Here is a 12,534-nt window from a genome sequence, read left to right as displayed (position 1 = left end):
CTTTCCCTGACTTCTTTCCAGAGAATTGGCCTGTTAAGTGTGCTATGGTATGGAGTGATCTCTTCAAGAATTGGAACCTGTTATGTTCTGTACCATAAACACAGAAGCACAGTCAAATCTTCTCTCCTCTGGATGTAGTAACTCACTGGAGAGGGTTAGGATATTCTAGATTAACATTTCTCTAAATGTAGTCCCAGGACTGCCTGGATAGCAGTTACCACCAGTGTTTCTTCTGTGATAATCACTGCACACCTAAGAATTTATATTCCTACAGTTAAGTGGTATGTGTTGGGGTTGCAGGGAGGTTTTGTAACTTTTCTGCATTACTAATATTTGAGTTTGTGAACATGGTTTCCTATCATGACACTGAATACACAGCACATGTGCTCATTTCACTTCCCTTGGAGACCTTACCAATTTACATTCTATCCTACAGAGCTTAACTAAAGCCACAGAGCCACACTCAGCATCATGCCTACATAGTGGCTAGTTGGAGATAAAAGGACATCTTCTGGAGCTATTAAGTATAGATATTGCACATGGCGATGCTGTCTTTAGGAGCCAAGTAAAGAACTGAGAGAGAAATATTGATGGTCTTGAAGTTGCAAATGCAGTCTGTGGAATCTTCACACTGATGACTGAGTAGTGGGCCTAAGATAGTGAGTCATTAGGCATGCCAATATTGTCTCTAGAAATATCATGTTTAGGAAGAGAATAACCAAAGACAGATAGAAAACAAATAAAAGAGTAATTCAAACTGCATGATAGGACAGAAACCCCAGAGAGCTCTTTAACAGTCTTCTGAAGGTAGAAATGGCAGAGTATAAATTTCATTCATAACTATAACCCAAATACCCAGAAAACAGAAGGTATTTTCCATCAGTACACTCATCAGGGAATGTGTCTCAGAAAGTTCTCCAACCAGGGACACTAAGTAGCGCTTAGAGTCTGAGTTCTCAGTCTGACAGAAAAGCTTGCAGCCTGTGGCTCCAGCAGCTCATCCTTCCTTCCTTTGAGTACTTTGGTACCATTCTCCTAGGATGGTACCACTCAAGGAAGTCTTTAGTAATGATCACTCTCCTTTGCCAAGTATCTCATCTACAACCAAGAGCAAAGGATTTGAATTGCCACTCTATTTAATCTGCAGTGAACTTAGAATTAGATGAGGAAATTTGCTGTCATAATTTTAATTAAGTGTCTTTTTCCTGTTAATATTGAAGGTCTTAGATAATTTATCTCAGGATGACATTTTCTGACATCATAGATCTGAATGTAAACGTCCATATGTTGACTACTCTTTTCATAACTGCACATTCCCTTCATTGTCCTATACAGCTTGAAAATGCTCTAATGCTGTATTTTCATAAAAATAATATTAGCAATTAATTTCCAAAGAATGCATCGTATGATGTCAGCATATAACTAATACCAGTAAATTCTTATATATTTAAAAGTACAAATTGTGGTGGTAATCTGACCATTTTCTTTAAAATTTCACCTTATTTTCTTTCAAAATGTGTATGATAATTTTAGTGGAAAAGTGTTGATGTGAAAGACTAAGACAAGCACATTGGAGATGCTCTCTGAGACACATACACCTGGAAAATCACACCATGAACTTTAGACCAAAGCAAGTCAGTTCCTTCTATCACATTAGCTCCAGATTGCCTGTTTTCTTCACAAAAACTGACTTGAACATGAGGAAAACAAGTCCTTCTTATCTAGACAGGCAGACATTTGTAGGAAGAAAGGACTTGAAAGGAGTGTGCTAAAAGAAAGGCACTCTTTCTTAAAGAGGGTTGTACCCAGTATTTGCTGCAATATTTAACTATTTCACTGACATAGTTTTAATAGATCCAGTGTCTCTGCATACTGAATGATGCTTCATCTAAAAGCACTCTCAGGTAGGAAAGGTCACCCAAGTACTGTTAGAGACTCAAATTGTTTTTTGAATACCAGGACATGTGACTCTCCTAACATTTTTACCAAAAATACCATAGAGTTGCTTTAGGGCTGCTTCTTTGGATGCATTTAGTTATGAGCAGGGTGTGGCTACCCCATCTTAGAATCCTAGCACTTACCTGGAGGAGGCAGGAAGAAAGTTGGGGCTTGAGAGCCACACTACAAGTCTGAAGCTGAACTGAGCTGCAAAAACAAAAAACAAACAAAAATAAGAACAACTTCAACAACAACAGAAAAAACAAAACCAAAGAGACACTTGATTCTGTGTTGAAGGTTTTTATTGACTACTTTCATGACTCTAACTGAATGAAACTAGAATTAAATAATAGGTTGATGATATTTTGCCAAACTTGTTAAATACCTTCTTTGTAGAAAATCTAGAAACTTCTTTGCCTCTTTTAAGCATAGTATTAACTCTTACCCTTTAGAATTCAAAGTAAGTTTGAGTAATGAGTCAATGATAGCTTGATGGGGCATGTTAACCCAATTGCATTAGAGAGAAGGTCTTTTTTATGTTTACAATGACAACTGAGCTTTAAACACCATGAACATTTTTCTAAGTATTGATATCTATCTATCTATCTATCTATCTATCTATCTATCTATCTATCTATCTATCTATCCTATCTACTCATATATTATCTATAGCCATAGACTTGAATTTTTGCATAAGAGTGATTAACCAATCTAATACAGTGAATTTCTTTATTTCTAATAATTCTGATTCCCTTCTGTAATCTCAGGCCCACAATGACATCAGTGAAGTTTCACTGACTCTTGGTTTGTTCTTGCCATTGTCATGTTAGGGAATGCTTATCCATTTTTCCCACCTGCATTTCATTTCCAGACAGTCCATGGCAATTTATATTTTTTATTATAATAACTAAGTTTTACTCATCCAGGTTGCAAGGGAGGTAGAAATTTGCAATGAACTTGCTTTTATCTTTGTTTGATTGCCTGTCTACCATTTGCAGTTTATATTAATGCTAAATATGTTTTTTTTTGTCTTTTACTGGGACAGTCAGCCTTTTTGATCCAACTCTTGAATAGCTAAGAGGAAAGGCTTTGCAAACTTTAATTAGTATTATGTTAAAGTTTTTGAAGTGCCTTGTATTACTTTAGTAGGATGGAATTGACAGTGAAGGATGGAGTTGTAGAAAAATAAAAGGGGCAGGAGTTGGAATGAATGCAAATCTGCAAGACTCAATCCTGTTTGAAATCAGCTGCCTATAAACAGTGACTTTGATAATAATGATAGACAATGACTGTGATTGACTACAGTAGACAGTGACTGTGATAGAGTGACTGCAGTAGACAGTGACTGTGATAGAGTGACTGCAGTAGACAGTGACTGTGATAGAGTGACTGCAGTAGACAGTGATGTGATAGAGTGACTGCAGTAGACAGTGATGTGATAGAGTGACTGCAGTAGACAGTGATGTGATAGAGTGACTGCAGTAGACAGTGACTGTGATAGAGTGACTGCAGTAGACAGTGATGTGATAGAGTGACTACAGTAGACAGTGACTGTGATAGAGTGACTGCAGTAGACAGTGATGTGATAGAGTGACTGCAGTAGACAGTGACTGTGATAGAGTGACTGCAGTAGACAGTGATGTGAGAGTGACTGCAGTAGACAGTGATGTGATAGATGAGTGACTGCAGTAGACAGTGATGTGATAGAGTGACTGCAGTAGACAGTGATGTGATAGAGTGACTGCAGTAGACAGTGACTGTGATAGAGTGACTGCAGTAGACAGTGACTGAGATAGAGTGACTGCAGTAGACAGTGATGTGATAGAGTGACTGCAGTAGACAGTGATGTGAGAGTGACTGCAGTAGACAGTGATGTGATAGAGTGACTGCAGTAGACAGTGACTGTGATTGACTGCAGTAGACAGTGATATGATAGAGTGACTACAGTAGACAGTGACTGTGATAGAGTGACTGCAGTAGACAGTGATATGATAGAGTGACTGCAGTAGACAGTGACTGTGATAGAGTGACTGCAGTAGACAGTGATGTGAGAGTGACTGCAGTAGACAGTGATGTGATAGAGTGACTGCAGTAGACAGTGACTGTGATAGAGTGACTGCAGTAGACAGTGATGTGATAGAGTGACTGCAGTAGACAGTGATGTGATAGAGTGACTGCAGTAGACAGTGACTGTGATAGAGTGACTGCAGTAGACAGTGATGTGATAGAGTGACTGCAGTAGACAGTGACGTGATAGAGTGACTGCAGTAGACAGTGACTGTGATAGAGTGACTGCAGTAGACAGTGACTGTGATAGAGTGACTGCAGTAGACAGTGATGAGATAGAGTGACTGCAGTAGACAGTGATGTGATAGAGTGACTGCAGTAGACAGTGACTGTGATAGAGTGACTGCAGTAGACAGTGACTGTGATAGAGTGACTGCAGTAGACAGTGATGTGAGAGTGACTGCAGTAGACAGTGACTGTGATAGAGTGACTGCAGTGGACAGTGACTGTGATAGAGTGACTGCAGTAGACAGTGATGTGATAGAGTGACTGCAGTAGACAGTGATGTGATAGAGTGACTGCAGTGGACAGTGACTGTGATAGAGTGACTGCAGTAGACAGTGATGTGATAGAGTGACTACAGTAGACAGTGACTGTGATTGACTGCAGTAGGCAGTGACTGTGATAGAGTGACTGCAGTAGACAGTGATGTGAGAGTGACTGCAGTAGACAGTGATGTGATAGAGTGACTGCAGTAGACAGTGATGTGATAGATGAGTGACTGCAGTAGACAGTGACTGTGATAGAGTGACTGCAGTAGACAGTGATGTGATAGAGTGACTGCAGTAGACAGTGACTGTGATAGAGTGACTGCAGTAGACAGTGATGTGATAGAGTGACTGCAGTAGACAGTGATGTGAGAGTGACTGCAGTAGACAGTGACTGTGATTGACTACAGTAGACAGTGACTGTGATAGAGTGACTGCAGTAGACAGTGACTGTGATAGAGTGACTGCAGTAGACAGTGATGTGAGAGTGACTGCAGTAGACAGTGATGTGATAGAGTGACTACAGTAGACAGTGACTGTGATAGAGTGACTGCAGTAGACAGTGATGTGATAGAGTGACTGCAGTAGACAGTGATGTGAGAGTGACTGCAGTAGACAGTGATGTGATAGAGTGACTGCAGTAGACAGTGATGTGAGAGTGACTGCAGTAGACAGTGACTGTGATAGAGTGACTGCAGTAGACAGTGATGTGATAGATGAGTGACTGCAGTAGACAGTGATGTGATAGAGTGACTGCAGTAGACAGTGATGTGATAGAGTGACTGCAGTAGACAGTGACTGTGATAGAGTGACTGCAGTAGACAGTGATGTGATAGAGTGACTGCAGTAGACAGTGATGTGAGAGTGACTGCAGTAGACAGTGACTGTGATAGAGTGACTGCAGTAGACAGTGATGTGAGAGTGACTGCAGTAGACAGTGCTGTGAGAGTGACTGCAGTAGACAGTGACTGTGATTGACTGCAGTAGACAGTGATGTGATAGACTACAGTAGACAGTGACTGTGATTGACTGACTGCAGTAGACAGTGACTGTTATTGACTAGTGACTGCAGTAGACAGTGGCTATGGGTGACACACAAGTGCTGCATATTTCAAACAACCTTCCAGAAAAAATATAAATGTCACAAATGCATAGTAAACTTTGAAAAGACAGAAATTTGAGCAGATTACAATTATATATATGCATTAGAACTTTGCAATGTATTCCACCTATATACATAGCCAAACCAAATTAGTGTGATGACCCCAAATGTGATGATTATACGTAGAAAAACATTAAATGTCAATGGAACTTTCACATTTTCAGAAAAGGAACAAAAAAATCTTAAAGAGAATTTAAGGAAAATATAAATAAATATTATTTAAAGTATTTATGTGCTTGCTATTCTAAAAATAAAAATGATTGATGTAATTTTAAGATCGAATCCTATGAAGTGAGATAATTTTAATTCTAAATCACGTGATTATCAAAATTTTATTTCATTAAGTTTCTTTCTTGCATTATTTGAATCTTTTAATTCTTACAATCAAGAGAGAACTTCTTGTCATTTGTCCTTGCATATTTTAAATATACATATTAAATATACATACATATTGTATGTCCTTAAAACATATGATTATGTAAGTGTTACTATGTCCTGTTATATTTGAATAATATTTTTATTTTTGTAAAGCAATGACCACTTCATAATCCTGTTGTTGTTAAATAATAGTAGTTATTTAAAAGCACACAAGCTCAAAATTTGACTTATAATTCCAAAAGAGTTCAGAGGCAGGCTGTCAACTTTCATTTCACCCTTTTGTCCTCTGTTGCTTTGTAAAATTCCAGTCACACTGATGGGACTCAGCCCCCAGTGACAGGTGACAGAAAGGTGAGAGCCCCTGGTCTGCACCTCTTTTTCCCTTAACTGTTTCCTCCCCAGATATTGACCAGTGGAACAAAGTCATCGAGCAGCTAGGAACTCCATGTCCAGAATTTATGAAGAAATTGCAGCCTACAGTCAGAAACTATGTTGAGAACCGGCCCAAGTATGCTGGACTCACCTTCCCCAAGCTGTTTCCAGACTCCCTTTTCCCAGCGGACTCTGAGCACAATAAACTCAAAGGTGAGCACTGGGCACAGCCCGACAGGCTCTGTGTTGTCGGCCAATGTGGTGTGCCCAATGAAAAGGTACCTGTGAGGTCTTCCCTGGACTGGCACTGAGGCAAGAAGAGGCGTTCCTGACAATAGCCCTTCTTGGTTAACTGTTTTATCAGGGTTATTTAGAATATTGAAACTACTGTTTGAAATGTAAATTTAAAAGTTCAGTGTACTGTACTTTGGAAACATATCTTCAATCCTGTTTTAGTTCATAGAAAATATTTTTAACACAGATTTTCATTTATTAAGTTTTATAGACATAGGTACTTTAGTTCATTATATTTTATTGAGTGTCTTACCACCATTTCTCAGTTATATGGTACTAAATTAGGTGTTACCTACACATTTTTTTTCTGTTCAACTCTGGTCCCTTCTGCCTAGATCCAGACTCAGTTTAATTGACTTAATACTTTGTTAAGAATTTTTAACAGCATCTGGTTAATACCTGCTAAACATAATAAAAAGTTGTATTAAAATATTTATCATCAAAAAAGCAAGGTAGGTTCATGCTTTTGGGGGTATACCCCAAGTGTACAGCACAGTCAATTATTTATAGGCTTAATTTAAATAACTAAGATAAACATCAATGAGGCAGAGAAATTAAAATGCAGTGCTTTGTTGTTTGGGATCTAGTCATCACCTCCAAATTTATTCATAAGAGATTTAAGACAGTCCACATCATAGTGCTACATAGTCTCTGAGTGACATTCCCAAAGCCGTGAACACTTCGTAGACAGAGAGCGAAATGCCTAAAAGATATCTTAGCCTGAATGCCTTTTTAATGCTAATCATGATAGTAGGTATCTTAGTCACTGTTCTAGTGCTGTGAAGAGACACTATGACCGTGACAACTCCTATAAAAGAAAGCACTTGATTGGGGCTAGCTACCAGTTTTAGAGGTTCATGGCAGAGGGCATGGCAGCATGTAGACAGACATGATGCTGGAGGAATAGGTGAGAGTTCTACATCTTGGTCCACAGACAGCAGGAAGAGAAAAGGCTATGGGGCTTGTCTTGGCCCTTTTCAAACATTCAAAGCCCACTCCCACTTCCTCCAACAAAACCACACCTCCTAATCCTTCTCAAGTAGTGCCACTTCCTGATGACCAAGCGTTCAAATATTTGGGCCCATAGGGAATGTTCTTATTCAAACCACCACAGTAGACAAAAATAATCCTGTGAAGACACTGGCAGTGTAACCATGTGGAGACAGTAAACCCCTCACTGAGCTATCTAATGGTAGTGGAAATACTTGCAGGCAAACTGTTGGAAGACATTGCTGGTTGGTAGAGGTCACAGTCTACCACATCCTGGCAGCTTTCTCTAAGCTGGACAATATGGAAACTCCCTTCCTCCTTCCCCAGCAAAGCTTCCTGCTTTCTGGCTGCCTTTATCTGGAGGATGTCTCTAGGTCCAGGATGCCTGACTTATCTCAAGGGTGACCCTTGACAGTTACCTGTAAACACTCTTCACCTGATGACCTACATGCTAACTAGGAAAGTGTTCTAGCCATTTTGATAGGATCCTCCTGCCACATACAAAGCCTTGTGATTGAAGCCTGACACTTAATGCAAATTAAGGTTTGTCCTCTGGCTCCCCAATCCTATATATTCCTTATACTCTGGAATAAAGTTGAGCTGATTCACCGAAATCTGTCTCTTGGAGGGCTGTCTCCATTTGTCCTCATGGGCCAAGTGCAGAGCTCTCTGTCACCATTACTGCCTCTTACCCTCTCAACTTGGTGGCCTACAGGCCAAGAAGGAAAGAGGACCCCTCCACAGCAAACTGTTAACAACAGCATGCTTTGTGATGTAAATCCAACTTTCTAGAGTTTAGTTATTTTTTGTAAATTATTAGCTATTTAATATAGTTGTGATTCTAATACAAGACTGGCACACCAACGAAGTATCACAATATGCAAATGATGAACAGAAAATTTGTTCAGACTCTGGGAAAGCAGCATCTTTGAAAGTTGAAAGCCATGGCACTGAAAACATTTCTCTGTTTACTACATATGGTACTGACAATGGCTTCTAGTAGATGATCTGGTGTTGGCAAAGGTCATTCCCTTCTCAACAAGGAGCCATCCTATCCCGTGCCCTTTCTAAGAACAGAAATACAGATGGTCTTGAGAGCAAACTCTGGATGCAGGGTATATGAATCTGAGGATGAAATCAGCTACAGAGCAAAAGGATCTTTTAACAAAGGAAATAAACAGCTTTGTTAGGCTGTTAGAACATTGGTCATAAAATCATCTTAAAATTTGTATTAGTATGTAAGTCTTTGTGCACTTTCGGTATTCTTGTGAGCTTCAAAGTTGTGTTTGTAAAGAATGCTATCAATTAAGAATATTGTATTTATCAGAAAAAATTGCTATAGACATAAAATATCCTTTAATGAATGAACTTCCATATTAACATAAAACATTATAAAACACAAGAAAATAGTCCCAGATACATAGGTGAGGATAGTTTCCGACATCTCAGCTGTTGTATTGGCAAAATTAAGTGAAAATGAATGTCAGACAGTTGAATCACATCCAAAAGTGGGCAGTGGGAGAAAAAAAGCCACCAGCAATCACAGTGACAGCCTGTGAGAATAGGTGACATTGCCTAACTTTTGTTTATGTTATTGCTAAATTTTTAGCCCAGTTACTTTAATATGAACATTTAATAACAATTAATGTTGTCCATATTTAAAAAAACACTTGAATGAAAAAAATCTTCTTTTAAACATTTTACATGTAAATATTTTATTGTACTACCAATGAACTCGTGAATCTTTTACAGTATGTATCTGGTGTTTTTTAAAAGGAGAACAAAAACACTGAAGCTCTAAATTTGTGAATATAGAAAAAGGCCCCTGATTCCTACATTATCCTCTACATTAGCATACCTAGTTCCAATTTTTTGATGTCAGTTACTCGTAGGCACTCTTATTACTTAGAAATATTTAAAATTGCTAAGCCAATTGAGGTTTTTAGTCTCTTGAATTAGAAGTTTTGCTATATATTTGGAACACACTAATTTTACTATTAAAACTTTGAGACCATTTGAGTAATCTTAGTGGTTCAAGATTTATTAAGGTAGTATTAAGATGTTGCTTAGTCTTATTAAGAAACCACTTCATGTAAAAATTCCACATGCTTTAGAGACTAAAAAATCAATGTGGCTTCAGGGTTGGTTCTTCAGCTCAGGTGAGGAAGGGCTTGTCTGCAAGCACATGGACCTGAGTTTGATTCCCAGAACCCATGGAATCAAACATGAGGCCTGTGCACGTACTTGTCACCCCAGTGAAAATGGCGATGGGGAGGTAGAGGCGGTTGAGAGTTCCTAACAGAGAGTTCCAGGCTTGTCTCAAAAGAAAGAACTACAAGAGGTTCATAGTGCTTAAGGAGCAGCACCCAAGGTTGTGCCTTGACTTGCACACATGTGCACCATCACACACGGAGGAGACTGCACACACAGGGGCATGGCGGAACACGGAAATCATGTGCCGCCAATAAACAGTGCTGTTGAACAAATATGCTGGCTGATGGTCACCATGTTTCTCACCCTGCCCCCGCCATGCAAGTCACCACGCCACCTTGTACATAACATGGAGATGTCCATCACCGTCGGCCATGGCGTGGGACTTCCTTTAGCCACTGCCCACCTGATTCCACCAAATCGTGATTCCACCCATTGAAATGCCTGATGAACGCAGACTGCCACACCAAAATTCAGTGGTTAAGTGAGGTCACTTTTATCACAGTCACTCTTCAGGCTGTTTTTAATGGATCTAAGAAATCGGTACAACCTCGGTGCTCAAGTCAGTTTTAACTCTACTGACTCTGCTGATCCCATTTGGTGTCAGAGAACAGGAAAGCACCATGACTCACTCTCTGCATCTACCCCGTAGCTGAACTGTGCATTTCTGCAGATGCAGTATTCACTTTGCACTTCCCATTTCCCACTTTGCATTGCCCCTTATCCCAGCCCCCTCTCATCCTTAGAGATTACCCACGGAAGTTTCTTTACTTATTCAAACTTCATAGCCAATAAATTCTATTTATACTTCTGAGTGAATAATTATATCCGATTATTCACACCATATAACCCTCAAAGAGCTCTCAAAATGACACCTTAGGCTTTGAGACAAAAAGAAAAGTTAGGTCTGCATTTCCTTTATAGCCACAAGGAGTTTCTGGTGACTAGAAGGATGCTGCTTTGCTTTCTTAGTTCCCCAGATGATAAACACCCTTGCCAAAATGAAATCTTAGGAATTGTTGTTCTTATTTGTCATTTCAGCCAGCCAAGCCAGGGATTTATTGTCAAAGATGTTAGTGATCGACCCGGCTAAGAGGATATCGGTGGATGACGCCTTACAGCATCCCTACATCAACGTTTGGTATGACCCAGCTGAAGTGGAGGCGGTAAGGACTCAGCATGAGCCACCCACAGCGAGTGGAGAAAACAGAGTAAAGCTCACACCAAATGAGCACACACAGGCCTTCTCTAACTCCCACCTCAAAGACCATTACCTGATCCCCTGATGGTTATTTTCTTCAACATGTATTTTAAGTTCATTTCTTTCTGAGTCTTCCTGTGAACCTGGATTAGTTCAAATATCTTTTTTTTTTTTTTAATTCACACTTAGGTCTTCTGCAGTGTGTTTAACTGTCAGTTTCTCTGGATGCAAACAGGAAGAACACACATTGGTGGGGAGGCTACCTGGCTTCTGTTTTCTTTATGGTACATCAACATTGATATCCTGCGGTGTTTAAGAACAGTTCAGTCAGGAAGCTTTTCCTAGGACACTAGTGACTTTGCAACTACGTGAACAAGACATGAGAAAGTAGATATTTCAAACAGTTCTTTGTTGTTTTTGGTTGACTATAAATAACACACTATGCTATGTTCCTGGTCTTAGACAAATAAGGTTTATAAATCTTAGAAACTCAACTCTTTAAAAAAAATATTTTCAACCACTTACTACCTTCTCTGTGAATTCATTCTTACATCTTTACCTCTGTCCCTCTGTGGGGAGTTGCTGCCTGTGTGGGATCTATTGATGTCCTGTTAGGAATTTTCTTTCTGTACAATTTGTAACTGTGTCTGTCACCAACATTGCCTTTTCCTGAAAATGACAGCATATCCTTAAAGTATTTGAACACTGATGCTAACTTATGTCATCAATGCAACACATCTACCTTTGCAGTTGAATTTGCTCTGAATCATCTAGCCATCTCTGTGTCTTAAGGCATTCTTGCTGAAAGACAGACGTGCTTTGCTTAAGTCTCCTCTGTGCTCTGTGAGTGTTTGCTGGAGCCACTGGTGCTAGTTCAACACTACCCTGTCAGCAGAGTTTCTTGTCCTGCAAGCCCACTCCCAAATAACCACACAGAGATTTATTATCAATTATAAATGATTGGCCATAGCTTAAGCTTGTCACTAACTAGTTCTTATAACTTAAAGTAACCCATGTTTCTTGTCTGCCCTCTGCTGCCTGGCTTGTTACCTTTTCTCAGTTCAGCAGGTTCATCTCCTGCTTCCTCTCCATATCCTCCAGACTCTTCTTTGTGCTCTCTTTTTGTCTGCCAGTCCCGTCTAACCTCTAGCTGTCCAGCTATTGGCCAGTCAGCTTCTTTATTAAACCAATCACAGCAATGTATTTTCACACAATGTAAAGGAATATTCCACACCACTGGCTCTTTATTTCTTTCTGTGTGTGAGAAGCAAGTATTTAGTGTTCAAAAGTTTCTAGGAAACTCTAGCCCTGACTCTCCCAGCAGCATAAAGGGAGATTTATCATCTTGTGTGATGTTTTCTTAGATTTTGTTCTCCTGAGCAGCTTTACCATGATGTTGGTGTCTCAGTTTGTTTCAGATTCATTTTAGTAAC

General features: G+C 39.5%; 1 protein-coding gene and 1 long non-coding RNA gene across 9 annotated transcripts in view; one reads left to right on the top strand and one right to left on the bottom strand.

Moving 5' to 3' along the window:
- Mapk10 (mitogen-activated protein kinase 10) overlaps positions 1 to 12,534 on the top strand; it is a 288,581-nt gene that overhangs the window by 230,386 nt on the left and 45,661 nt on the right. For all 8 annotated transcript variants that reach the window (XM_006975410.4, XM_076546802.1, XM_006975412.4 and 5 more), the window contains 2 exons: positions 6,436 to 6,618; positions 10,942 to 11,066. In XM_006975410.4, coding sequence (XP_006975472.1) covers positions 6,436 to 6,618; positions 10,942 to 11,066 — 308 coding nt within the window. The remainder of the gene's footprint in view (positions 1 to 6,435; positions 6,619 to 10,941; positions 11,067 to 12,534) is intronic.
- The window catches only part of LOC107401066 (uncharacterized), a 54,625-nt gene that overhangs the window by 18,565 nt on the left and 23,526 nt on the right, over positions 1 to 12,534 (bottom strand). The window contains exon 2 of the long non-coding RNA XR_013043061.1: positions 2,082 to 2,145. This is a non-coding gene — a long non-coding RNA (uncharacterized LOC107401066). The remainder of the gene's footprint in view (positions 1 to 2,081; positions 2,146 to 12,534) is intronic.

This window comes from Peromyscus maniculatus, chromosome 10, assembly GCF_049852395.1.
Source record: "Peromyscus maniculatus bairdii isolate BWxNUB_F1_BW_parent chromosome 10, HU_Pman_BW_mat_3.1, whole genome shotgun sequence".
Taxonomy (NCBI): domain Eukaryota; kingdom Metazoa; phylum Chordata; class Mammalia; order Rodentia; family Cricetidae; genus Peromyscus; species Peromyscus maniculatus.
The sequence above is the reverse complement of the archived record's forward strand: the minus strand, read 5'-3'. Positions and strand labels throughout refer to the sequence as shown.